This window comes from Oncorhynchus kisutch, linkage group LG19, assembly GCF_002021735.2.
Source record: "Oncorhynchus kisutch isolate 150728-3 linkage group LG19, Okis_V2, whole genome shotgun sequence".
NCBI classification, from domain to species: Eukaryota; Metazoa; Chordata; class Actinopteri; order Salmoniformes; family Salmonidae; genus Oncorhynchus; species Oncorhynchus kisutch.
In genome coordinates this window covers 46,273,307-46,297,390 of record NC_034192.2, presented here as the reverse complement: position 1 = coordinate 46,297,390, position 24,084 = coordinate 46,273,307, and the positions used below count along the sequence as shown (strand labels likewise).

At 43.7% G+C, this 24,084-nt stretch overlaps 1 protein-coding gene across 6 annotated transcripts in view; it reads left to right on the top strand.

The window, feature by feature from the left end:
* The window catches only part of diaph2 (diaphanous-related formin 2), a 717,979-nt gene that overhangs the window by 243,482 nt on the left and 450,413 nt on the right, over nucleotides 1-24,084 (top strand). For 4 of the 6 annotated variants that reach the window (XM_031797927.1, XM_031797925.1, XM_031797928.1 and 1 more), the window contains 5 exons: nucleotides 3,441-3,559; nucleotides 4,633-4,697; nucleotides 6,663-6,767; nucleotides 14,414-14,482; nucleotides 18,464-18,784. In XM_031797927.1, coding sequence (XP_031653787.1) covers nucleotides 3,441-3,559; nucleotides 4,633-4,697; nucleotides 6,663-6,767; nucleotides 14,414-14,482; nucleotides 18,464-18,784 — 679 coding nt within the window. The remainder of the gene's footprint in view (nucleotides 1-3,440; nucleotides 3,560-4,632; nucleotides 4,698-6,662; nucleotides 6,768-14,413; nucleotides 14,483-18,463; nucleotides 18,785-24,084) is intronic. The other 2 variants (XM_031797929.1, XM_031797930.1) reach the window with 1 other exon arrangement.

The following is a 24,084-nucleotide window of genomic DNA, read 5'->3' as shown; positions in this document are numbered from 1 at the left end:
CCACAATGCTCTTACCCCCTGCTCCCCTTTCCAAAGGCAGTAAAAAGAGAGCAGGACTTTGAAAAAAGCTTTGATTTCTTTATCTGCATCGGAGCCTTCTGAGCCTCCCACGCAACCTGAGTATCAGCAAGCAGCATTGCGCCTGACCACAGAGGCCAGCAGGAAATTAGAGCACAGCTAATCTGCCTAATAAAGGCCTCCCCCAGAAAACATATGAGTGTACACTACCGGTCAAAAGTTAGAACACCTATTCATTCAAGGGTTTTTCTTTATTTTGACTGTTTTCTGCATTGTAGAATAATGGTCAAGACATCAGTCATGTAGTAACCAAAAAAGTGTTAAAACATTCAAAATATATTTTATATTTGAGATTCTTCAAATAGCCACCCTTTGCCTTGATGACAGCTTTGTATACTCTTGGCATTCTCTCAACCAGCTTCATGAGGTATTCACCTGGAATGCATTTGAATTAAATGTTCATTTGTGGATTTTCTTTACTTCTTAATGCATTTCAATTAACGGATGTGCCTTATTAAATGTATTTGTGGAATTGTTTTCCTTAATTCATTTCAGCCAATCAGTTGTGTTGTGACAAGGAGGGGGGGTATACAGAAGATAGCCATTTTGGTAAAAGACCAAGTCCATATTATAGAAAGAACAGCTCAAATAAGCAAAGAGAAACGACAGTCCATCATTACTTTAAGACATGAAGGTCAGTCAATACGGAAAATGTCAAGGACTCTGAAAGTTTCTTCAAGTGCAGTCGCAAAAACCATCAAGCACTATGATGAAACTGGCTCTTATGAGGACCGCCACAGGAATGGAAGACCCAGAGTTACCTCTGCTACAGAGGGTACGTTCATTAGAGTTACCAGCCTCAGAAATCGCAGCCCAAATAAATTCTTCAGAGTTCAATTAACAGACACATCTCAACATCAACTGTTCATCGGAGACTGCGTGAATCAGACCTTCATGGTAAAATTGCTGCAAAGAAACTACTACTAAAGGACACCAATAATAAGAAGAGACTTGCTTGGGCCAAGAAATACGAGCCATGGACATTAGACCGGTGGAAATGTGTCCTTTGGTCTGAAGTCCAAATTGGAGACTTTTGGTTCCAACCGCCGTGTCTTTGTGAGACTTGGTGTGGGTGAGCGGATGTTGTCCGCATTTATGTTTCCCACCGTTAAGCATGGAGGCGGAGGTGTTTTTTTGTGAGGGTACTTTGCTGGTGACACTGTCTGATTTATTTAGAATACAAAGCACACTTAACCAGCGTGGCTACTACAGCATTCTGCAGCGATACGCCACCCATCTGGTTTGGGCTTAGTGGGACTATCATTTGTTTTTCAACAGGACAGTGACCCAACACACCTCCAGGCTGTGTAAGGGCTATTTGACCAAGAAGGAAAGTGATGGAGTGCTGCATCAGATGACCTGGCCTCCCCAATCACCCGACCTCAACCAAATTGAGATGGTTTGGGATGAGTTGGACCACAGAGTGAAGGAAAAGCAGCCAACATGTGCTCAGCATATGTGGGAACTCCTTTAAGACTGTTGGAATTGCATTCCAGGTGAAGCTGGTTGAGAGAATGCCAAGAGTGTGCAAAGCTTTCATCAAGCCAAAAGGTGGCTATTTTGAAGAATATCAAATATATTTTGTTTTGTTGAACACTTTTTTTGGTTACTACATATTCTATGTGTGTTATTTTATAATTTTGAGGTCTTCGCTATTATTCTACAATGTAGAAAACAGTAAAAATAAAGAAAAACCCAATAAGTAGGTGTTCTAAAACTTTTGACCGGTAGTGTACATGAGGACCGGTTGGCAACTGTGCCTACCCTCCTAACGCACAGTGTGTTTTAGAGGCTTCTCTCATAGTCACAGTACAAAATGATTCTCTATTAGCCATATATTGAAGCGTTTTTTTAGTTCCGGTTCTCCATTAATGGCGTTTTTTTTGTTTTTGTCCAGGACTGTAGTAGGTTTAACCTATTCCCGGGAAACCTCCCCATATAGTCCCCATATAGTCACTCAACACCACTTTAGTTACTGTCTGTCACTCAACACCACTTTAGTTACTGTCTGTCACTCAACACCACTTTACTTATTGTCTGTCACTCAGCACCACTTTAGTTACTGTGTCACTCAGCACCACTTTAATTACTGTCTGTCACCCAGCACCACTTGAATTACTGCCTATCACTCAGAACCACTTGAATTACTGTCTGTCACCCAGCACCACTTGAATTACTGCCTGTCACTCAGAACCACTTGAATTACTGTCTGTCACCCAGAACCACTTGAATTACTGTATGTCACCCAGAACCACTTGAATTACTGCCTGTCACTCAGAACCACTTGAATTACTGTCTGTCACCCAGCACCACTTTTCTTATTCTCTGTCACTCAGCACCACTTTAATTAAACAAACTCCAGGTACTTGTCAAATTAAGTGATTTGTGAAACTTTTGAGACATGGGAGAGTATATGTTTTTCTTATACACTGCATTCACATATTTTTTTGTCACACTAATTATTCCTTTCCATGCTGTACCGTACTGCCCTGAGGAAGTAATCTTAATCAAATATGTTGGCATAGACATCATAAGTACTGTCAATTTGATATGACTGGCAATAACTCCTCGTAACCTATAAAGATTCACATTCATTCTGTTAATCCGGGATTTAACTAGCGTTGACCAGGAGAAAATGATAACTGTACCTCTAGTGTGGATTTGAGCCGAGCGACAGTTCCTAAGAAACAGTCCCCATCATAAAATGTGCTCAAGTTGGGGGTATTTCTGGTGGATTTTTTTTATTTCTGCTGGCACCATTCAAGGTCATGCTTGGAACATCATTATTTGTCGCTACGGGGCTCAGTTTAAGTTGACATTGTATTTGCTAAATGTCACTTGCAATTAAAGTTGATCATATAACTGGGGAAAGGTCACCCGCCAACTTGGGTGGCGCGAACAGGAGTCCCCGGCCGACTCAGACGCCCGCCGCCACCCGAGACCCCATCGTTCTGTCACCCTCCCAAAACACGCAACATGTTCTCCATGCCATTGTGCTTTTAATTACACATATTACACTGATTAGATTTGCATTTCAGGTTTATGGGCACCCTTAATTGACAAAGATGATTACAAATTAGTGACGGCCGGCTGCGCAGCCCGTTTGTCACCTTGAATAGCCGCAAGTCATGCTGCTCCGAGTTCCACGTCCCCGGGATTAATTTGAGCGATTTCACGATCGGCATAAAAGCATGTGATCAAATGTAATTTCAATTTTTTATTTTTTATTTTATCTGTCATTCTGTGACCTCTAGCTCGGCTAAGGGGATATTTTGTGGAGAATTAGGGCTGTGTAAGTTTGTCATTCTCCTGTTCTTGATGTGCATGCTGACTTAGTTGTGTTCTGCTCACTGCTCTCCCAGGCCCCAGTACTACAAGGTGATAGAGGAATGTGTGTCTCAGGTGGTTCTCCATCGCAGCGGGATGGACCCAGACTTCGGGTACAGAGAGAGACTGGATGTAGACTTCACCCACCTCATTGGTAGGTCTGCCAGAGCTCTGTCTTTCCTCTGACATTTAAAAGGGTGAATTTGCAGCCAGTAGGACACCATTATACACCTCCAAAACGGGTTGAAATGATGTCATTATTAACACATTTGAAAAAGTTTTTTGTTTCTGGTTAGAATTACATAATTTCAACCAGTTTTGCCTCCTAGGTCTCCCTAATCTACATACTGTACAATATAGCTTGAATCAGTATCTCTTTTTTTAATACTAGTCTTGTTATTCATATTTTGTCTCCTAATCGGTCTAAAGCATCCTCAGATATATTTTTCTGTTGTACTGCGCGGACAGCAGGATGTGGGTGTTGCTAAAAATGGTGCAATATCCCTCTCATTATTATCTATCCCCATTTCCCCCATGAGAGCCTTCCCAGAAAAACCTGCAGCCCCTTGACATGTATAGGAAAAGGTAGTCTAATTACGAATAAATAATGCATTACCTGTTAGGTGTGACTGTGGCACATCATGTCTCATCATAAGCACATGGAGATTTCACAGCGTCTTCACTCTGCCGAGGACATTCATCAGCAGAGTTTCTTGAATCCTAGAGGAAACAGGGTCTATTTGCCCCAAATTAGAAATGCAGTCATTCATTTCCTTCAAGTAGAGACAAATTAATGAAATAACTAAGTGTTTTTATTTTTATATTTTTGTTCTTCTGTTATTGTCACTAACAGTTCTGTGGCATCGTGCCGACAAAGTCTCATTAAAAGTTTGCGAGCCCATCCGTGATTTTCTCACATTTTTATATCACTGTGCTGTAATGAGTTGAAAACAAATGTTTCGGGGCTTGGTTTTTAAACATTGGCAAACCTGCCGAACAGAATACAAATCTCCTGGGGGATATGTCAAGAAAAGAATGAGCCGACAAGTGCCTTTCCCCCCTTTCTTCACTCATTCCCTCTCTGTCTCTCTGATGTAATATTCCTTTTAGGGTTGATCTGGAATCTTAAGTAGGATGTTAACAATGTACAGTGTAATTGAGAGAATCAAAGTCACTTCGTGGGTTCTTACTGTCGTTGCTGCTGTATGCCCTCTTTTTTTCTTACAGATCAGTGCGTGGATAAAGCCAAAGTGGATGAGAGTGAACTGAAGGCTGCGGAGTTCTCCAAAAAGGTGAGGTACAGTGCATCATTCCCCTCAACTCCATTGGTATGCCACCACCACGCTCCCATCAGAAAGGCCCCCCCCCCCCAAGAGATCCTGGTCGAGCAATTGATTCTGGTCCCTGATCAATAGCTGGTAAAATAGTTCAACAAACTCTCTCAAATTTACAGAATGAAGTTTTAAAGTAAAAGCTACAATGTTGAAGATTTTGTCTACTTTTTAACTGGATGGAGTAGCCTACTTTATTCTGCGTTCACGCTGATCTTCAAACAGAGGAATAAAGTGCATGAAGTGTATTTTTACTATATAATGATAGACAGTACAATCAATTTCCACTATATATTTGTGACCGACCGCCTAATATCTGTAATCTGACTTCTTCACATTACAGTCTCTGGTAAACACACTATATCAAATCAAATCTAAGTTTATTTGTCACATGCGCAGTATACAGAAGGAGTAAACAGTACAATGAAATGGTTTCATAGTAGCAATATCAAAAACAAAGTGTCCAGATCAAAATATTGTATAAATTATTATTAGATGATGCTTACCTGACATACTTGTCTAAATTGATCATCTGGCAAAGTCTTTTGTTTAGTCATGCAGCTAACTAGCTAAACAATGAACCGGCATAATCCCAACTCATACTACTACCAATACAAACATTGTCATAGCTGGAGTATGAATCTGCAGGTAGCTAAAGGGCTACTGTAACCAACTAGGTTCAATGTTAACTAGTTAACATCAGGCTATAACTAGCAATGCAAATGGATTTCTGATTCAAATAATATTACTACACAGATCATACCCATAACGTTTGCCAGCTAGCGAACAGTGCGCTTTAACTTGCAATGAAAATTAGAAAAGTATGATATCTGAAAATGTAGCTAGACGCTTTACGGCAGACTGGAACCATTGAACTTCGTTTTGTTTGTAGCTACATCTTGTTTGGCCAGCGTTGAGTTAAGTCACTACGTTTCCCACTGACCGTGGCGTGTACAGGAAGTAGGCAATCACTTTTTCCAACTGATCTGTTAATATCACCTGCTAAATTCGGTTCATCAATCTTGTTGAGAAAAGTAGCAAAGCTTTTGTAGTGGCTAACATTATATCTTTAAAAAACGGTAGAAAGGACTGTCAACACATACTGAACAGCTCACGTTATAGACAGAAGCATGCTCCTGTACATGGCAGACCAATCCAAACTCATCTCCCGGCATGTCCAGCCCATCCATAATCTCAGCCAGTCATGACTAGCGAGAAGGTTTCCGACTTTTTTCGTGGATTAACCAACAAGGCTGGTAATTTAACGATTTCATTCATATTTACGGATGGAATATAAGTTTGTTATTTAAACACATGAAAGTTAACATATTCCAGAATGCATTTCTGCCAAAAAAACACATTGGGAATTTTTTTATTTTTTAGACATGCGTTCAAATGCCTCTCCTGTTTAGTAGGGACGTGCAACATTTCATGAAACGAGTCACATTTCTTTAGTACACCACCAGTACTGTGAGTCACTGGTACTTCCAGCAGAATCCCCCAGAAGTGTTTTGGTGCATGTGACTCAGACCTTAAAGACATGGTACTCTAGTTTGAACCAGTCTGTAAAGGCATGGTACTGTATCACCACGCCATATATGCTCCCGCAGTCCCCCCACACCCCTGCCTCTGTGTGTGGGACATCAGAGGTGTCCTGGGTGTGAGTGGAATGAGAGCAATGTCCCCCCCTGCGGCAACAGTGAAAACATTGTCGTGACACAGGTTGCTTTCCCACAAAGGTTAGATCCGTCACCAACACATGAAAGCCGGACCCAAACCACAGCCAGTGGACGATAGAGGTAGGAGATGGGGCCAAGTGTGTGCGAGACAGTGTGTATCGGTGTGTGTTGACTTGCCCTGCAGTTGGCCATTCACTTGAGACAACTTGGTCCTGACCAGAGTGTGTGTTGTGTTGAATTGTTGCAGTTCGATGAAGAGTTCAGCGCCCGGCAGGAGGCCCAGGCCGAGTCCCAGAAGAAAGAGGAGAAAATCAAAGAGCTGGAAGGGCAGATCTGCAATCTGAAGACCCAGGTAAGGACCAGAGGAGACGAGAGGAGCATACACACCCATTACTCCAGACTGCAGTCTGAAGCCACCAGCTCCCCATAGAGGTCTTGTACAGTGTCTTGTACAGTGTTCATGTGTTCACAAATACATACACGGTCTGTACCACAGGTTTTACAGAAATACGTAGTCTCTACCACTGGAAACCCAACCTCATTGCTTAGTTTAATGTTCAAAACAGTATTGAGGAAGGCATAAGAAAAAAGGGATTGGGACAAGCAGCAAACATTAATCACATCATATTTACAGTGACAAGTACAAATTATGTGAACCCTTTGGAAATACCTGAATGTCTGCATAAATTGGTCATAACATTTGATCTGTTCTGATCTTCATCTAGGTCACAACAATAGACAAAAGCAGTCTGCTTAAACTGATAACACACAAACAATTATATGTTTTCATGTCTTTATTGAACGCACCGTGTAAACATTCACAGTGCAGGGTGGAAAAAGTATGTGAATCCTTGGATTTAATTAGTGCCTCCTTTGGCAACAATGACCTCAACCAAACGTTTTCTGTAGTTGCGGATCAGATCTGCACAACGGTCAGGAGGAATTTTGGTCCATTCCACTTTTCAAAACTGTTTCAGTTCAGCAATATTCTTGGGATGTCTGGTGTGAACTGCTCTCTTGAGGTCATGCCATAGCATCTCAATCGAGTTGAAGTCAGGACACTGACTTGGCCACTTTGACTGGCCACTAACTCTGTGTTTTGGGTCATTGTCCTGTTCTATCACCCAACTTCTGTTGAGTTTCAAATGGCGGACAGATAGCCTAACATTTTCCTGCAAAATGTCTTGTTAAACTTGGGAATTCATTTTTCCATCGACGATAGCAAGCTGTCCAGGCCCTGAGGCAGCAAAGCAGCCCCAAACCATGATGCTCCCTCCACCATACTTTACAGTTGGGATGAGGTTTTGTTGTTTGTGCGCTGTGCCTTTATTTCTCCACACATAGTGTTGTGTGTTCCTTCCAAACAACTCAACAGTAGTTTAATCTGTGCACAGAATATTTTGCCAGTAGCACTGTGTAAGGTGCACTTTTGCAAACTTCAGACGTGCAGCAATGCTTTTTTTGGACAGCAGTGGCTTCTTCCGTGTTGTCCTCCCATTAACACTATTCTTGTTTTAGTGTTTTACGTATCCTAGACTCGTCAACAGAGATCTTAGTATGTTTCAGAGATTTCTGTAAGTCTTTAGCTGACACTCTAGGATTCCTCTTAACCTCATTGAGCATTCTGCGCTGTGCTTTTACAGTCATCTTTGCAGGACGGCCACTCCTAGGGAGAGTAGCAACAGTGCTGAACTTTCTCCATTTATAGACAACTTGTCTTACCGTGGACTGATGAGCATCAAGGCTTTTAGAGATACTTTTGTAACCCTTTCCAGCTTTATGTAAGTCAACAATTCTTAATCTTGCGTCTTTTGAGATCTCTTTTGTTTAAGGCATGGTTCACATCAGTCAATGCTTCTTGTGAATAGCAAACTCAAATTTTGTGAGTGTTTTTTGTAGGGCAATGCAGCCCTAACCAACATTTCCAGTCTCGTCTCATTGATTGGACTCCAGGTTAGCTGACGCCTAGGGGTTCACATACTTTTTCCAACTTACACTGTGAATATTTAAATGATGCATTCAATATAGAGAAGAAAAATACAATTTGTGTGTTATTAGTTTAAGCACACTATGTTTGTCTATTGATGTGACTTAGATGAAGATCAGATCAAATTTGATGACCAATTTATGCAGAAGTCCAGGTAATTCCAAAGGGTTCACATACTTTTTCTTGCCACTGTAGTTGTTTCTCCAAAGCATGTTTGTTCAAGATGACCTTTTACTGCAGTGAGCTGAATCAGGGCCACGAGTGTTTCTTCGTAGTCTTAAACAAATCCACTTTGAAACTAAAGTATACGCCTCACACAAAATGTTATGGGCTTAAAAAAAGACAACACAGCAGTACCATGTCAGATATAGAGTTGAGATTAATTCAATGTTGAGTTTGCATTGCACTATTACACTTTATATACTTTTCAGAAGACTCAATTATAACAAAACCGTTTGACAGAGAAACACGGCTTTCAAAAAATGTTTATTTATTATTCATAACATTCCTCTCTAAAGGACGATTTGATCATTTGACTGTAGGAAAGGACTACTCCGGTTGTGAGAAAAAATGACTTTTACTAATTTGGTCAAATTGAAACTTTTCTACCCCAATCACGGATGCCAGGCTCTAAGTGGGTATTTTCCAGCCATACGGGAGCGTTTGATTCAGTAAAGGGTTCATCTCCTTTTTAAGATGTCGGATTTGATATTGGCTGAATTGCTCCATGGCAGCCTGTTCCATGCAATTGTATTATCACAGAGATGGATTTCATTTCTTCTCTGGCCTTGGCATCCCCATCTTTTCCCAGACAAAACCCCTCAAACCTAAGCACAGAAAATGACTGCTATTTCCTCCTTAACCCAATTTGAAACACTTCAGTGTTGCCTTGGGACAAAAGGGCAGTTTGCTTCCCTGCTTACTGAATGTAATATAAGCCTGTGTTGAAAGATGGTATGGCATCCAGTAGCTGAGATTGTTTTCCTCCAAACTAAATTCTGTGGCAGTTGCAAATGTCCGCGTTCCCCATCCCTTTTCTGCACCTGCACATTTAGCTCTGTACTGTGTCGCCGGGACTTTTTCCAAAGACAAGTTGCTGTCATTAAGGTCCCTGGCAGACTCAGTGATAATTTATTCTCAGTATTAGTGCGTGGCGTGAGGCTTGGTCCTCTTCCTGTCTAGACAGAGGCAAGTTTTTTTTCTTTCTTCCCCGATTGCACTTAATTTGTGTGCAGTCCTCACTCCCCCACTTCATCTGCCCGAGTGCCATGTTGCCACTCGTTACCTTCTCTCTCTCGGCCAAACTCGTTCATCATTCACTCATCGCCCCAACGATTGCCCGCCCGCTGCTTTCACAAATTCATGAGGCCAACATGGTGGCCGGGTCCCGTCCGCACCTCTATCATCCTCTCTTTTTCTCTGGTCTCTATATTTCTGCTTTTTTCTCTTTCTCTCTCTGCTTTGTCTTCTATCTCTCTGCTTTGTCTTCTCCCTCTCTCTCTGCTTTGTCTTCTCTCCCTCTCTCTGCTTTGTCTTCTTTCTCTCTCTCTCTCTCTGCTTTGTCTTCTCTCTCTCTCTCTCTCTCTGCTTTGTCTTCTCTCTCTCTGCTTTGTCTTCTCTCTCTCTCTCTCTCTCTGCTTTGTCTTCTCTCTCTCTCTCTCTCTCTGCTTTGTCTTCTCTCTCTCTCTCTCTCTCTGCTTTGTCGTCTTCTCTCTCTCTCTCTGCTTTGTCTTCTTTCTCTCTCTCTCTCTCTGCTTTGTCTTCTCTCTCTCTGCTTTGTCTTCTCTCTCTCTCTCTCTCTCTGCTTCGTCTTCTCTCTCTCTCGCTCTCTGCTTTGTCTTCTCTCTCTCTGCTTTGTCTTCTCTCTCTCTGCTTTGCCCTCTCTCTCTCAATGCATGAGGCAGTGTCACCCTCTGCTTACCTGCTTTTCCTGAGTGCTCCTTTTTAAGCACTGTTTTTCCAGGCTTTTCCCCCTCCCACTAACAGGCCCCCGGTCTTTTGAAGCCAGTCTGTTTGTGGTGCATTAACAGGTAGTGTAGCGGAGTGAAGCCCCCGAGAGTCAGCTCCTTCTCTTCCTGCCGTCTCTGAACGCACCTTCAAAGGCTGCTGGAGCTTTGCACATCAACAGACATCTGCCTCAGTAGGGAAACATCTAATGCGCTTGGCGAGAGCTCACATGAATATGGCTGCGAGTTCTTCAAGTTACATCCAGGGGGTGTGTTGGTCTAAAAAAGGCTCGATGTAAACATGTATGTTGTCACGCTCTGCATGGCAGGAATGTGCTCGTGGTCAAATTGGTGCCTTTAAGAAATGTGTATGTGTAGTATAAGGTGATTTTTCAAAGGTTTTCTTCTATTGCTTTCACATTGGAGGCACAGAGAAAGACTGGTACCTTTTGAGTAGGATCCTCCTCACTAGGAACACTCTTGCTAAGAACAGACATGCGTGGTCAATTTGATCTCTTCGGGCGTACTGTAGGAGATGTGCCATAGCTCTCACAATTTCCGCCGCGATCCTGACACAGATTATTTTGTTTATCTGGCAGCACGTTATCAGGAGGTACACATTTCGCAATCACAGCAATATTTAGGTTGCGGTGCTGAAGTCTTGCAATGGAGCACATGAATGGAAATGTAGGCGCTAACAAGATACTCTGTTTCAATAAGACAATTATTTGAATTCTAAAGTGTATCCTTCCTGGTGATGATGTACAGGCCTGTTTCTTCCCTTGAAAACAAAGTTTCTAGTCAACCTGTTTTAAAAGGGTTGAAACTGCAACAGATGAACACAGTGTTGTACTAAGCCATTATCTTTCGGAGTGCAGCACCTCTAAATCCATGCGAAGACACTACACTCAGATTGTTCATCAAAGCTGCTGTGGTGGTACATCTGTCGTTTTATTGAATATGAATGAAGTGGGATCTCTGTTCACATCTCGTCGACAGAGCTCTTCGTGGAAATAAAAACATGTCTCTCTGTCTCCTAGCCTCTGCTACTTCACCTTGTCTGTGAACCGACAGATTTAATGAGAGCCTGTCTCAGGGAGCTTCCACCTTTTGATGTGTCTGTTTGATTATCCCCGCGATCCGATCGAGCACAGGTTTCGCCTGTAAACATCGACAAAACGCAATGAAAACACATCAAATGGAACTAATCCACCTCCCACCCCTGCCAACCCCTACGAACCCACCTCAGCTCAGAGATAACGGGGGAGGCGTTCATAGAATTGGATCATTTTCAGGTGCGGTAGATACCTTGGACCTATTCTGTGCCATGCCATTAATGGGCTTTAACAACCTGGAGGTCATGTAGCTGAACCAGCATGGCCAGGAATGAGGTTGGAAGGTGTAGCGGATCAGTCTCCTATCTGGCTCTGCCAGTCTACCTGCAGACCTCTCTCATTACCAGACTGAGCTTGTAATGAATGCAACAGGCCTCTCGATACAACCACCACTGCCATGTGTTCTCAGTGGTTGCCAAGTAATTCACCGTCAAATGTAGCAAGTGTTTGACATGCATGTTTCTCTGGCTGTTATTAACCTCAAAACATTTGTTTATGTCAATACCTTCAATACCTTAGGTTTAATACTCTAGTGTAATGTACTTGAGTTCCATCAATCGCATCTTTGAGTCAAAGATATGCCTGAGGGGTTCAAGTTCCATGCCATCCACTTATCCTGTGGTTACAGTTTTTAAATTAGAGGCTTTGAACTCGCCATAGTCCATAGTTACGGATGGGACTGTAAAAGAAAATGTTCCCCATTCACCTTAAGATTGCACTTTACAACTACGTTCTAAACTCTGGTGAAATGGAAGTCCTTATTCGTTCTCCTTTTCCATTACACATGTTCAATATTTAATACTCCTCAGTCCACAGTAAGGCTGTTCTGTAGGAACGACTCCATATAAATATGTTTCACTACGCAGTTGAATTTGTACCCATCTACACAACGGCTGTTATTAAGACGTTAGAATGTGATGAGGTCATATAGAGTGAAATATCAAAGCGACAACAAAATATTTGGGATAAAATCAATGCCTGTCGTATATACAGTGCCTTGCGAAAGTATTCGCCCCCCTTGAACTTTGCGACCTTTTGCTACATTTTAGGCTTCAAACATAAAGATATAAAACTGTACTTTTTTGTGAAGAATCAACAAGTGGGACACAATCATGAAGTGGAACGACATTTATTGGATATTTCAAACTTTTTTAACAAATCAAAAACGGAAAAATTGGGCAAAATTATTCAGCCCCTTTACTTTCAGTGCAGCAAACTCTCTCCAGAAGTTCAGTGAGGATCTCTGAATGATCCAATGTTGACCTAAATGACTAATGATGATAAATACAATCCACCTGTGTGTAATCAAGACTCCGTATAAATGCACCTGCACTGTGATAGTCTCAGAGGTCCGTTAAAAGCGCAGAGAGCATCATGAAGAACAAGGAACACACCAGGCAGGTCTGAGATACTGTTGTGAAGAAGTTTAAAGACGGATTTGGATACAAAAAGATTTCCCAAGCTAAACATCCCAAGGAGCACTGTGCAAGCGATAATATTGAAATGGAAGGAGTATCAGACCACTGCAAATCTACCAAGACCTGGCCGTCTCTCTAAACTTTCAGCTCATACAAGGAGAAGACTGATCAGAGATGCAGCCAAGAGGCCCATGATCACTCTGGATGAACTGCAGAGATCTACAGCTGAGGTGGGAGACTCTGTCCATAGGACAACAATCAGTCGTATATTGCACAAATCTGGCCTTTATGGAAGAGTGGCAAGAAGAAAGCCATTTCTTAAAGATATCCATAAAAAGTGTCGTTTAAAGTTTGCCACAAGCCACCTGGGAGACACACCAAACATGTGGAAGAAGGTGCTCTGGTCAGATGAAACCAAAATTGAACTTTTTGGCAACAATGCAAAACGTTCTGTTTGGCGTAAAAGCAACACAGCTCATCACCCTGAACACACCATCCCCACTGTCAAACATGGTGGTGGCAGCATCATGGTTTGGGCCTGCTTTTCTTCAGCAGGGACAGTGAAGATGGTTAAAATTGATGGGAAGATGGATGGAGCCAAATACAGGACCATTCTGGAAGAAAACCTGATGGAGTCTGCAAAAGACCTGAGACTGGGACGGAGATTTGTCTTCCAACAAGACAATGATCCAAAACATAAAGCAAAATCTACAATGGAATGGTTCAAAAATAAACATATCCAGGTGTTAGAATGGCCAAGTCAAAGTCCAGACCTGAATCCAATCGAGAATATGTGGAAAGAATTGAAAACTGCTGTTCACAAATGCTCTCCATCCAACCTCACTGAGCTCGAGCTGTTTTGCAAGGAGGAATGGGAAAAAATGTCAGTCTCTCGATGTGCAAAACTGATAGAGATACCCCAAGCGACTTACAGCTGTAATCGCAGCAAAAGGTGGCGCTACAAAGTATTAACTTAAGGGGGCTGAATAATTTTGCACGCCCAATTTTTTAGTTTTTGATTTGTTAAAAAAGTTTGAAATATCCAATAAATGTCGTTCCACTTCATGATTGTGTCCCACTTATTGTTGATTCTTCACAAAAAAAAAACAGTTTTATATCTTTGTTTGAAGCCTGAAATGTGGCAAAAGGTCGCAAAGTTCAAGGGGGCCGAATACTTTCGCAAGGCACTGTATCTGAGAGGGGAAATACAAAATGCACTTTTAAATGCTGAAAACGACTTTGCTTGTTTGAGGATATGAAATACATGTGATCTTGGTATTCTATGTGACATGTAGTACTAATTTATCTATATTAATTTCATCATAACCATGTTTTAACTGGGAATTTCTGTCACTTACTCCTCTGCTTCACCTGTCTGTGCCTGGTGTTGGCCTGTGTTCTCTGTTAACAAAAGTACTGGTGTTCCTCTTGTCTGTCTAGCTAACCACCCTCTTTGTGTGCCTCTCTGTTGCTCTCTGTATATGTGTGTATGTCTGGGTGTCTGTTGTGTGTTTGTGTGTCCATCTGTCCAGTTAGCTAGCGAGGCAAACAAGCTCAAAGAGGCTCAGAAAGTCATCAGTGAAGCTGAGTGCCAGGTGCAGGTGGGTGATACCTTTGCATCCGTGCCCCTCCCTTCCCTTTCATTCTTCTGGCATGGTTGACCGGTATTGGCTGCACATTGAGAAACCTAATCTTGAATTAACTCATGAATTCCCCAAACTCAATCAACGCGCATTACAAGTATGATGTTTGCTCTGATCTTTGCATATGATTGATTTTTGATAATTGTGCAGTGATCTACATAATTATGATCCTCATAATCTGTTAATAGTGCCACACTCTTGGTCTGTAATTGGAGAATGCAATGAAGTTTGATTTCCTTGCATCATACTAAACAAACAATGAGTAATAATCTGTGAGATTTTTATAAAAAAAAATATTTCACCTTTCTTTAACTAGGCAAGTCACTTAAGAACATTCTTATTTACAATGACGGCCTAACCCAGACGACGCTGGGCCAATTGTGCGCCGCCCTATGGGACTCCCAATCACGGCCGGTTGTGATACAGCCTAGAATCGAACCAGGTCTGTAGTGACGCCTCTAGCACTGAGATGCAGTGCCTTAGAGTGGCTTCAGAGTGGTGCAGCGGTCTAAGACAGAAACATCTGGGGCGGCAGGTAGCCTAGTGGTTAGAGCGTTGGACTAGTAACCGAAAGGTTGCAAGATCGAATACCCGAGCTGACAAGGTAAAAATCTGTCGTTCTGCCCCTGAACAAGGCCGTTAACCCACTGTTCCTAGGCCGTCATTGAAAATCAGAATTTGTTCTTAACTGACTTGCCTAGTTAAATAAAGGTTAAAGTAATCTCAAATGAACTGTTCCATAGAAGATAATCAAATGTGGACGTGTGATGTAATTCTCCCCAATAAACACCTTATGACTGAATCTCTGCATTGCTCATTAGAGCTGAGATTGGGGGAAGGTTTAATTGCGTAATAGTCCAAGTTAATTACCCACCCGTCTGACCTTCCCCCCGCCGAGGTCTAGAAGCTGTGGACCCCTCAATGAACGGGTTAGATTTCAAATCACTCCATACTCCTACGCTAATCAGCGCTCCAGATGAGGATGGCCTAGCAAGAGGGCTAGCTGCCAAGAAGCCATTAGGAGGCTCACCTCTCTCTTGCTCCCAGCTAACTGTGGTCAGTGGTCAGGCTGGAGCTGGCAAGACCTGGCCAAAACACAGCACCATTGGTCTGTAAACAGCTTTTTAAAATGGATGTTTGAACCAGAGAAACCAAAACAACTATGTTGCTATAGGGAGAAGGTGCTTGAAGATCCTTGCTGCTATGATTGGAGGATGTAGGAAAGGAAAGGTACTCCAGTGATTTACCTGTGGGAGAATGTAGAACCCTCCAGGGCGCTGTCGAATGCAGGGTTGATTAGCCTTCCATAGACGAGGCTGGAGGGCCTGCAGCACGGCGGGACGAGAGAGAAGGAGGGAAAACAAGAGAGGAGCTATAACAGGCTCAGAGGGCCCCTGAATGTGGAAAAGACAGCACTCTAATTTAGCAGCTAATTTGCTTCCATTCTCTCATATTAATCTTAAAAGAGAAAATGGGCCACGACGGGCTCTGAGATTGACAGACGTATAATCATTGGAATGGGAGCGCACCCGTCGAGGGGTTTTGGAGGCGGCCTGCTTCAAACGCTCCTCACCACTTTTTAAATGTTTTACCTGATAGACATTCCACGGCTGGCATTGTGTAATCAAGCGCTCTGTAATACCTTCATAAATTTGACCGGACGCACATTACCCACATAATCCAATAATGTTTTTGGTCAATGTGGTGGAAATGTTGCTGGGCATACTTTTGGAAAGAAAGACCGTTGTCATCTTCTAATCAAACCAGGTCAAATCCTATCTGTGCCATGGGCGGTCTAATTGCCCCATTTGCATATGTTTTGTCTCTAAACAGCCCCCCCCCCACCTGTCTCCCCCGCCTTTATCAATGATTATAAATACCTGTTTGTGCTGCAGAGCTGTATGATAGGGCAGACTTGTCAAGGGACTGGCTGGTCTGTGTCTTATCGGTAATGGGTTTAATTTTGCCCGTCTACCGCCTAATAGCCTTCCTTTGTGAGCTCCATCTTGTCGACTTCAACATTGCTTATCTAGATGTCTAACAGTGGCCAGACAATCCCCTGGCTTCTCCCCAATGGTTATGTGTCGGCTGAACATGCACTGTGCACACACACGTCAATAGGGAATGAATGTACTGGTATGTGAGGATTTGATACAATACATTATCTACCCACCGAACCCTCCTGCAATAGATAGTGTTGGCATAGCATTAGCATGCCATTAGTTTCCTCATTACCAATTCAGGTTCAGGTGGCTCTATTCATCTCATACACTTCATCTATTAGCCAACTGCAGAAGCAATTGTCATGGTAATCAGCACCAACAATTCAGGCTTGTCTATATTGGAGTCTGATTAAATGAAACGCATCATATGTATAAGAAGAGGGGGAATCATTTTTCCATAAATAGACAATACAAATGTTCTCTACTTTAATTCATATTCAGAATGACTTCAGAATCACAGAAGTCTCCAAAAATATGGACTTTATTTTTGTTCTTTGTGGAACACTTTACATAGTGTTGATATGCAGCATTGATAAATCATTCATAAAGCCTTAATATGTATGACATAAAAAGGCATAATGCCCTACATATGTTTATATACCCTTTAAGGGTGACCTCTGAAGGGTGTTTATTGGATTCTGAATGGTGTATATAAAGGTGTATACACGCACACTCTGAACTGAACAGCGATTGCACGTACACAGTGCTTCATCCAGACACATATAGCCACAAATATACTCAGCATGTCAGAGATCTCTCCAGAGTACTTCTAATGGGAAAGGTGACATACCTCCCTGCAATATTGTTCTGCTGCCTATTAGGTTCTTGTTTATGTAACTACATATTCAATGTGTCTGGTAGACTGTCTCAGGGAACTGAGCGACCCACTTTCCCCAGTGTGAGGTGGAGCGGAGCTGGTTAGGACTCCTGAGTGTTGGCCTCTGGCTTGCTGATAGGGTACTGATAAAATGACTCCTCTGAGTGTTGGCCTCTGGCTGGCTGATAGGGTACTGATAAAATGACTCCTCTGAGTGTTGGCCTCTGGCTGGCTGATAGGGTACTGATAAAATGACTCCTCTGAGGGTTGGCCTCTGGCTGGCTGATAGGGTACTGATAAAATGACTCCTCTGAGTGTTGGCCTCTGGCTGGCTGATAGGGTACTGATAAAATGACTCCTATGTGCTTACCAGCAAATGGATAGTGTAATGACCGTCTTCAGTCCCTAACAGGGACATTACCCAGGTCCATTATCCAGACTGGTGTAATTACCATCTTCAGTCCCTAACAGAGACATCACCCAGGTCCATTAGCCAGACTGGTGTAATTACCATCTTCAGTCCCTTAGAGACATCACCCAGGTCCATTAGCCAGACTGGTGTAATTACCATCTTCAGTCCCTTACAGAGACATCACCCAGGTCCATTAGCCAGACTGGTGTAATGACCATATTCAGTCCCTAACAGAGACATCACCCAGGTCCATTAGCCAGACTGGTGTAATGACCGTCTTCAGTCCCTAACAGAGACATCACCCAGGTCCATTAGCCAGACTGGTGTAATGACCATCTTCAGTCCCTAACAGAGACATCACCCTGGTCCATTAGCCAGACTGGTGTAATGACCATCTTCAGTCCCTAACAGAGACATCACCCAGGTCCATTAGCCAGACTGGTGTAATGACCGTCTTCAGTCCCTAACAGAGACATCACCCAGGTCCATTAGCCAGACTGGTGTAATGACCGTCTTCAGTCCCTAACAGAGACATCACCCAGGTCCATTAGCCAGACTGGTGTAATGGTGGTTAATCTCTGGCCTCCAGGTCCCCAGCCTACGATTGACAAGGATGACATGATTTGCAGGGCAGACGGGGATGACATGAGTGCAGGGATGACAGGGGAATATGTACCATCATTAACATTGATCTCCCATCTTTGTAGATTGCAGCCGGACCAGCGGCGGCCGGGACAGGAGCCCCACCTCCAGCCCTACCGGGGGGATTGGCACCCCCTCCACCGCCGCCTCCTGGCATGGCCAGCATGCCCCCTCCGCCTCCACCCCCGCCACCTCCAGGCGTAGGGCCACCCCCACCACCCCCTCCCCCCGGTTGTGGTCCCCCACCTCCCCCACCCTTCCCCGGGGCTCCAGGTATCCCTCCGCCTCCTATGATGGCCATACCTGTCATCAAGCTGCCTTATGGACTGGAGGCCAAGAAGACCTACAAGCCTGAGGTCGTCATGAAGAGGATCAACTGGTCCAAGGTAAAGTAGCGACAGATGGAGCTGTAGGTACTAATCGAGAGAGTGCACCCTATTCAACACTACCGTCGGTCTATTCAGGCAAGCGTTCAGGGTACACTACTCTGCACTCTGCACTACAAATCCTCACGTAAACAATTTCCGCTGCTCGAGTGTACTTGCATTCACACACACTCTTAGCATAATTGAATACAGACAATGTGTTGTGTAATATTCCATCATTTAAATACGATTTCAACTGGGGCTGTTCTCTTCATATGGGCTTTATTCTACTTCCAGTTAATTTATCTATCGCCCGAGGGATTCTAGGAGTTGCAAGCGGCATTAATTTAGTGGTGTTTTGCATATGCTTATGTGTGACCTTGCTATTTAATCTTCAATTATTGACAACAGCCAAAAGGAAATTGTTGTCTCTCGCTCGCACTATGAAACCCTGTTGAAATCAAGCTGAATCGCATTATCAGTAATTGCGTAAATGGAGGCAAGTCATATAGCAAGGTTGCACGTCTAATTAGAGACAAAGTTCATTGAAATGTATTTATTATGTTTTTCTCATTTATCTTATTTTCACTGTAAGAAAATGAGTGTGTTTGCATTCATGAGTGCGCAACTTTTCACATCTGTCTCCTTCCCGGCATGGCAATGACAATGTACGTCTGCATTAACCTTGCCTCCGCATGCACTTCGGTTGGGAGATGCAAATTAAATGGCTAGATGCCACTCAAAGGCCTTCAGAGTCACCTGTTAGGTCCAGAGTCATCTGTCTTCTCTGTTAGGACCAGAGTCATCTGTCTTCTCTGTTAGGACCAGAGTCATCTGTCTTCTCTGTTAGGACCAGAGTCATCTGTCTTCTCTGTTAGGACCAGAGTCATCTGTCTTCTCTGTTAGGACCAGAGTCATCTGTCTTCTCTGTTAGGACCAGAGTCATCTGTCTTCTCTGGTAGGACCAGAGTCATCTGTCTTCTCTGGTAGGACCAGAGTCATCTGTCTTCTCTGGTAGGACCAGAGTCATCTGTCTTCTCTGGTAGGACCAGAGTCATCTGTCTTCTCTGGTAGGACCAGAGTCATCTGTCTTCTCTGGTAGGACCAGAGTCATCTGTCTTCTCTGGTAGGACCAGAGTCATCTGTCTTCTCTGGTAGGACCAGAGTCATCTGTCTTCTCTGGTAGGACCAGAGTCATCTGTCTTCTCTGGTAGGACCAGAGTCATCTGTCTTCTCTGGTAGGACCAGAGTCATCTGTCTTCTCTGGTAGGACCAGAGTCATCTGTCTTCTCTGGTAGGACCAGAGTCATCTGTCTTCTCTGGTAGGACCAGAGTCATCTGTCTTCTCTGGTAGGACCAGAGTCATCTGTCTTCTCTGTTAGGACCAGAGTCATCGGTCTTATCTGTTAGGACCAGAGTCATCGGTCTTATCTGTTAGGACCAGAGTCATCGGTCTTTTCTGTTAGGACCAGAGTCATCCGTCTTTTCTGTTAGGACCAGAGTCATCCGTCTTCTCTGTTAGTACCAGAGTCATCCGTCTTCTCTGTTAGGACCAGAGTCATCCGTCTTCTCTGTTAGGACCAGAGTCATCCGTCTTCTCTGTTAGGACCAGAGTCATCCGTCTCCTGTTAGGACCAGAGTCATCCGTCTCCTCTGTTAGGACCAGAGTCATCCGTCTTCTCTGTTAAGACCAGAGTCATCCGTCTTCTCTGTTAGGACCAGAGTCATCTGTCTTCTCTGTTAGGACCAGAGTCATCTATCTTATCTGTTAGGACCAGAGTCATCTGTCTTATCTGTTAGGACCAGAGTCATCTGTCTTCTCTGTTAGGACCAGAGTCATCTGTCTTCTCTGTTAGGACCAGAGTCATCTGTCTTCTCTGTTAGGACCAGAGTCATCTGTCTTCTCTGTTAGGACCAGAGTCATCTGTCTTCTCTGGTAGGACCAGAGTCATCTGTCTTCTCTGGTAGGACCAGAGTCATCTGTCTTCTCTGTTAGGACCAGAGTCATCTGTCTTCTCTGTTAGGACCAGAGTCATCTGTCTTCTCTGTTAGGACCAGAGTCATCTGTCTTCTCTGTTAGGACCAGAGTCATCTGTCTTCTCTGTTAGGACCAGAGTCATCGGTCTTATCTGTTAGGACCAGAGTCATCGGTCTTATCTGTTAGGACCAGAGTCATCGGTCTTATCTGTTAGGACCAGAGTCATCGGTCTTATCTGTTAGGACCAGAGTCATCGGTCTTCTCTGTTAGGCCCAGAGTCATCGGTCTTCTCTGTTAGGCCCAGAGTCATCGGTCTTTTCTGTTAGGACCAGAGTCATCCGTCTTTTCTGTTAGGACCAGAGTCATCCGTCTTCTCTGGTAGGACCAGAGTCATCTGTCTTCTCTGGTAGGACCAGAGTCATCTGTCTTCTCTGGTAGGACCAGAGTCATCTGTCTTCTCTGTTAGGACCAGAGTCATCGGTCTTATCTGTTAGGACCAGAGTCATCGGTCTTATCTGTTAGGACCAGAGTCATCGGTCTTTTCTGTTAGGACCAGAGTCATCCGTCTTTTCTGTTAGGACCAGAGTCATCCGTCTTTTCTGTTAGGACCAGAGTCATCCGTCTTCTCTGTTAGTACCAGAGTCATCCGTCTTCTCTGTTAGGACCAGAGTCATCCGTCTTCTCTGTTAGGACCAGAGTCATCCGTCTCCTGTTAGGACCAGAGTCATCCGTCTCCTCTGTTAGGACCAGAGTCATCCGTCTTCTCTGTTAAGACCAGAGTCATCTGTCTTCTCTGTTAGGACCAGAGTCATCTGTCTTCTCTGTTAGGACCAGAGTCATCTATCTTATCTGTTAGGACCAGAGTCATCTGTCTTATCTGTTAGGACCAGAGTCATCTGTCTTCTCTGTTAGGACCAGAGTCATCTGTCTTCTCTGTTAGGACCAGAGTCATCTGTCTTCTCTGTTAGGACCAGAGTCATCTGTCTTCTCTGTTAGGACCAGAGTCATCTGTCTTCTCTGGTAGGACCAGAGTCATCTGTCTTCTCTGGTAGGACCAGAGTCATCTGTCTTCTCTGGTAGGACCAGAGTCATCTGTCTTCTCTGTTAGGACCAGAGTCATCTGTCTTCTCTGTTAGGACCAGAGTCATCTGTCTTCTCTGTTAGGACCAGAGTCATCTGTCTTCTCTGTTAGGACCAGAGTCATCTGTCTTCTCTGTTAGGACCAGAGTCATCGGTCTTCTCTGTTAGGACCAGAGTCATCGGTCTTATCTGTTAGGACCAGAGTCATCGGTCTTATCTGTTAGGACCAGAGTCATCGGTCTTCTCTGTTAGGCCCAGAGTCATCGGTCTTCTCTGTTAGGCCCAGAGTCATCGGTCTTCTCTGTTAGGCCCAGAGTCATCGGTCTTTTCTGTTAGGACCAGAGTCATCCGTCTTTTCTGTTAGGACCAGAGTCATCCGTCTTCTCTGTTAGGACCAGAGTCATCCGTCTTCTCTGTTAGGACCAGAGTCATCCGTCTTCTCTGTTAGGACCAGAGTCATCTGTCTCCTCTGTTAGGACCAGAGTCATCCGTCTCCTCTGTTAGGACCAGAGTCATCCGTCTCCTCTGTTAGGACCAGAGTCATCCGTCTTCTCTGTTAGGACCAGAGTCATCTGTCTCCTCTGTTAGGACCAGAGTCATCTGTCTCCTCTGTTAGGACCAGAGTCATCTGTCTCCTCTGTTAGGACCAGAGTCATCCGTCTCCTCTGTTAGGACCAGAGTCATCCGTTTTCCCCTGTTTTCTTTTTTAAAGCATGTAACAGATTTTTCAAGCAGTGTCGATGGAGATTGTTGCTTGGAGGTGCTGTAATTTCTCTTACAGTGAGAACACCGTACCATTGGTGAACCACATGTTTACGGCAAAGTAAATGATTGCTCAAGCTGTGTCTCATGGCGGTTTGCAGCAGCAGTGACATGTCCCTAACCCCAACCCTCGCTTCTAGTCTACCACTTAACTGGAGCCTCTTTACAACACTGTACTCCACTTAATGAGAATATCACAGTCTTCCTTTTGTTAATGAATCCATTTTGGGAGGGTGCTCGTTTGAGCAGGTTGTGTAAAGAGGCCCAAAAAAAAGACTACATATGTGTCTCCCACAAAATCCTCAAATGTATTTAGCAACAACCAGTGGGCAGGCTTGTATTGGCAAACTACCTCACACACTCAGGTGGGGCACTAGTTAAATTAGACAGCATCAGCTTCTGCTGAGGGGATCCGTCGATACAGTGCTGGAGCTACAATTCGTTTTGAGACTGGTGAGGAGGATGCATGGAGGGCGGGCTGCAGCAGTGGGGTAAAGCAGTGATTTGGGACATGCTGCTGTATCAATGGAGTGGAGAGAGGAGGGCCAGAAGCTGTGGGTTAGGGTCAGTATCTGTCATCTACTGTAAGACACGGTTAAGCAGAGGGGGGCGTCTAGATTTGGCTCGTCCCTGCTGTGTTTGACGTGCTCCACGTCGATTGGAAGCATTTGTCCATTAGAAACATTCTCGTATTTTCATCTAAAAGTGATTGATTTCAAAGGAATTGAAGCATTTCTCTTGGAGTTCCACAATGTTATTTCAGCACAGTATTTCGTGGATTGTTACAAATTCGAAAGAAAGTGAACAGTTCTATTGTAGCACTACGAAGTAAAATAGGGAAAAATAAGAAACAATTAGAAAAGTGCTTGCCATTGAATCTCTCGTACAACCGTAATCATCGCACAATTGCAAACGTATTTAGCTGTAATCACGCAACCAGGCTGTTTTCCAGTGTAAGGCTGATAATTTCTTCAAGCAGGGTGAAATTGTAATATTTAGACTTCACATTCTGTTACCCCCCCCGATATGCAAGACATGAGATGAACAATGCAATTATCTCCAAACCAGTCAATTTGGTTTACAAACGATGCAGAATTATAATTATCCTTTCAGAATGACACAACTGTAATTTTATAAATTAGCCCACTCGCGTAGACAAGACAATAATGAGAAAGAAACTAAATGACCTCAGAGACCCCTCCCCCTTTGTCAATATAAGCAGTAAGTATATGACCAGCCAATCCACGAAATGCAGAGCCGATCTCTTCCTGAACTCCTATGCCACTCAACTCTAATTTCCTTCTCATGTGCTGGTTGGGTTCAATAGGCAATCCATAGAGGAGTTCAGAGGGGCACTTCATTCATCCTTCATCTGTGGTTGAGCTTTGCATTCACAGCAGGTTACCTTGTCAAGGGCCATCAAACTTTCAAGTAACCACTCTAGCATGGCATGAGTTACCTCAAGCTTCCAGAGAGTAGGAGTGTCGCGGCCCATGAACAT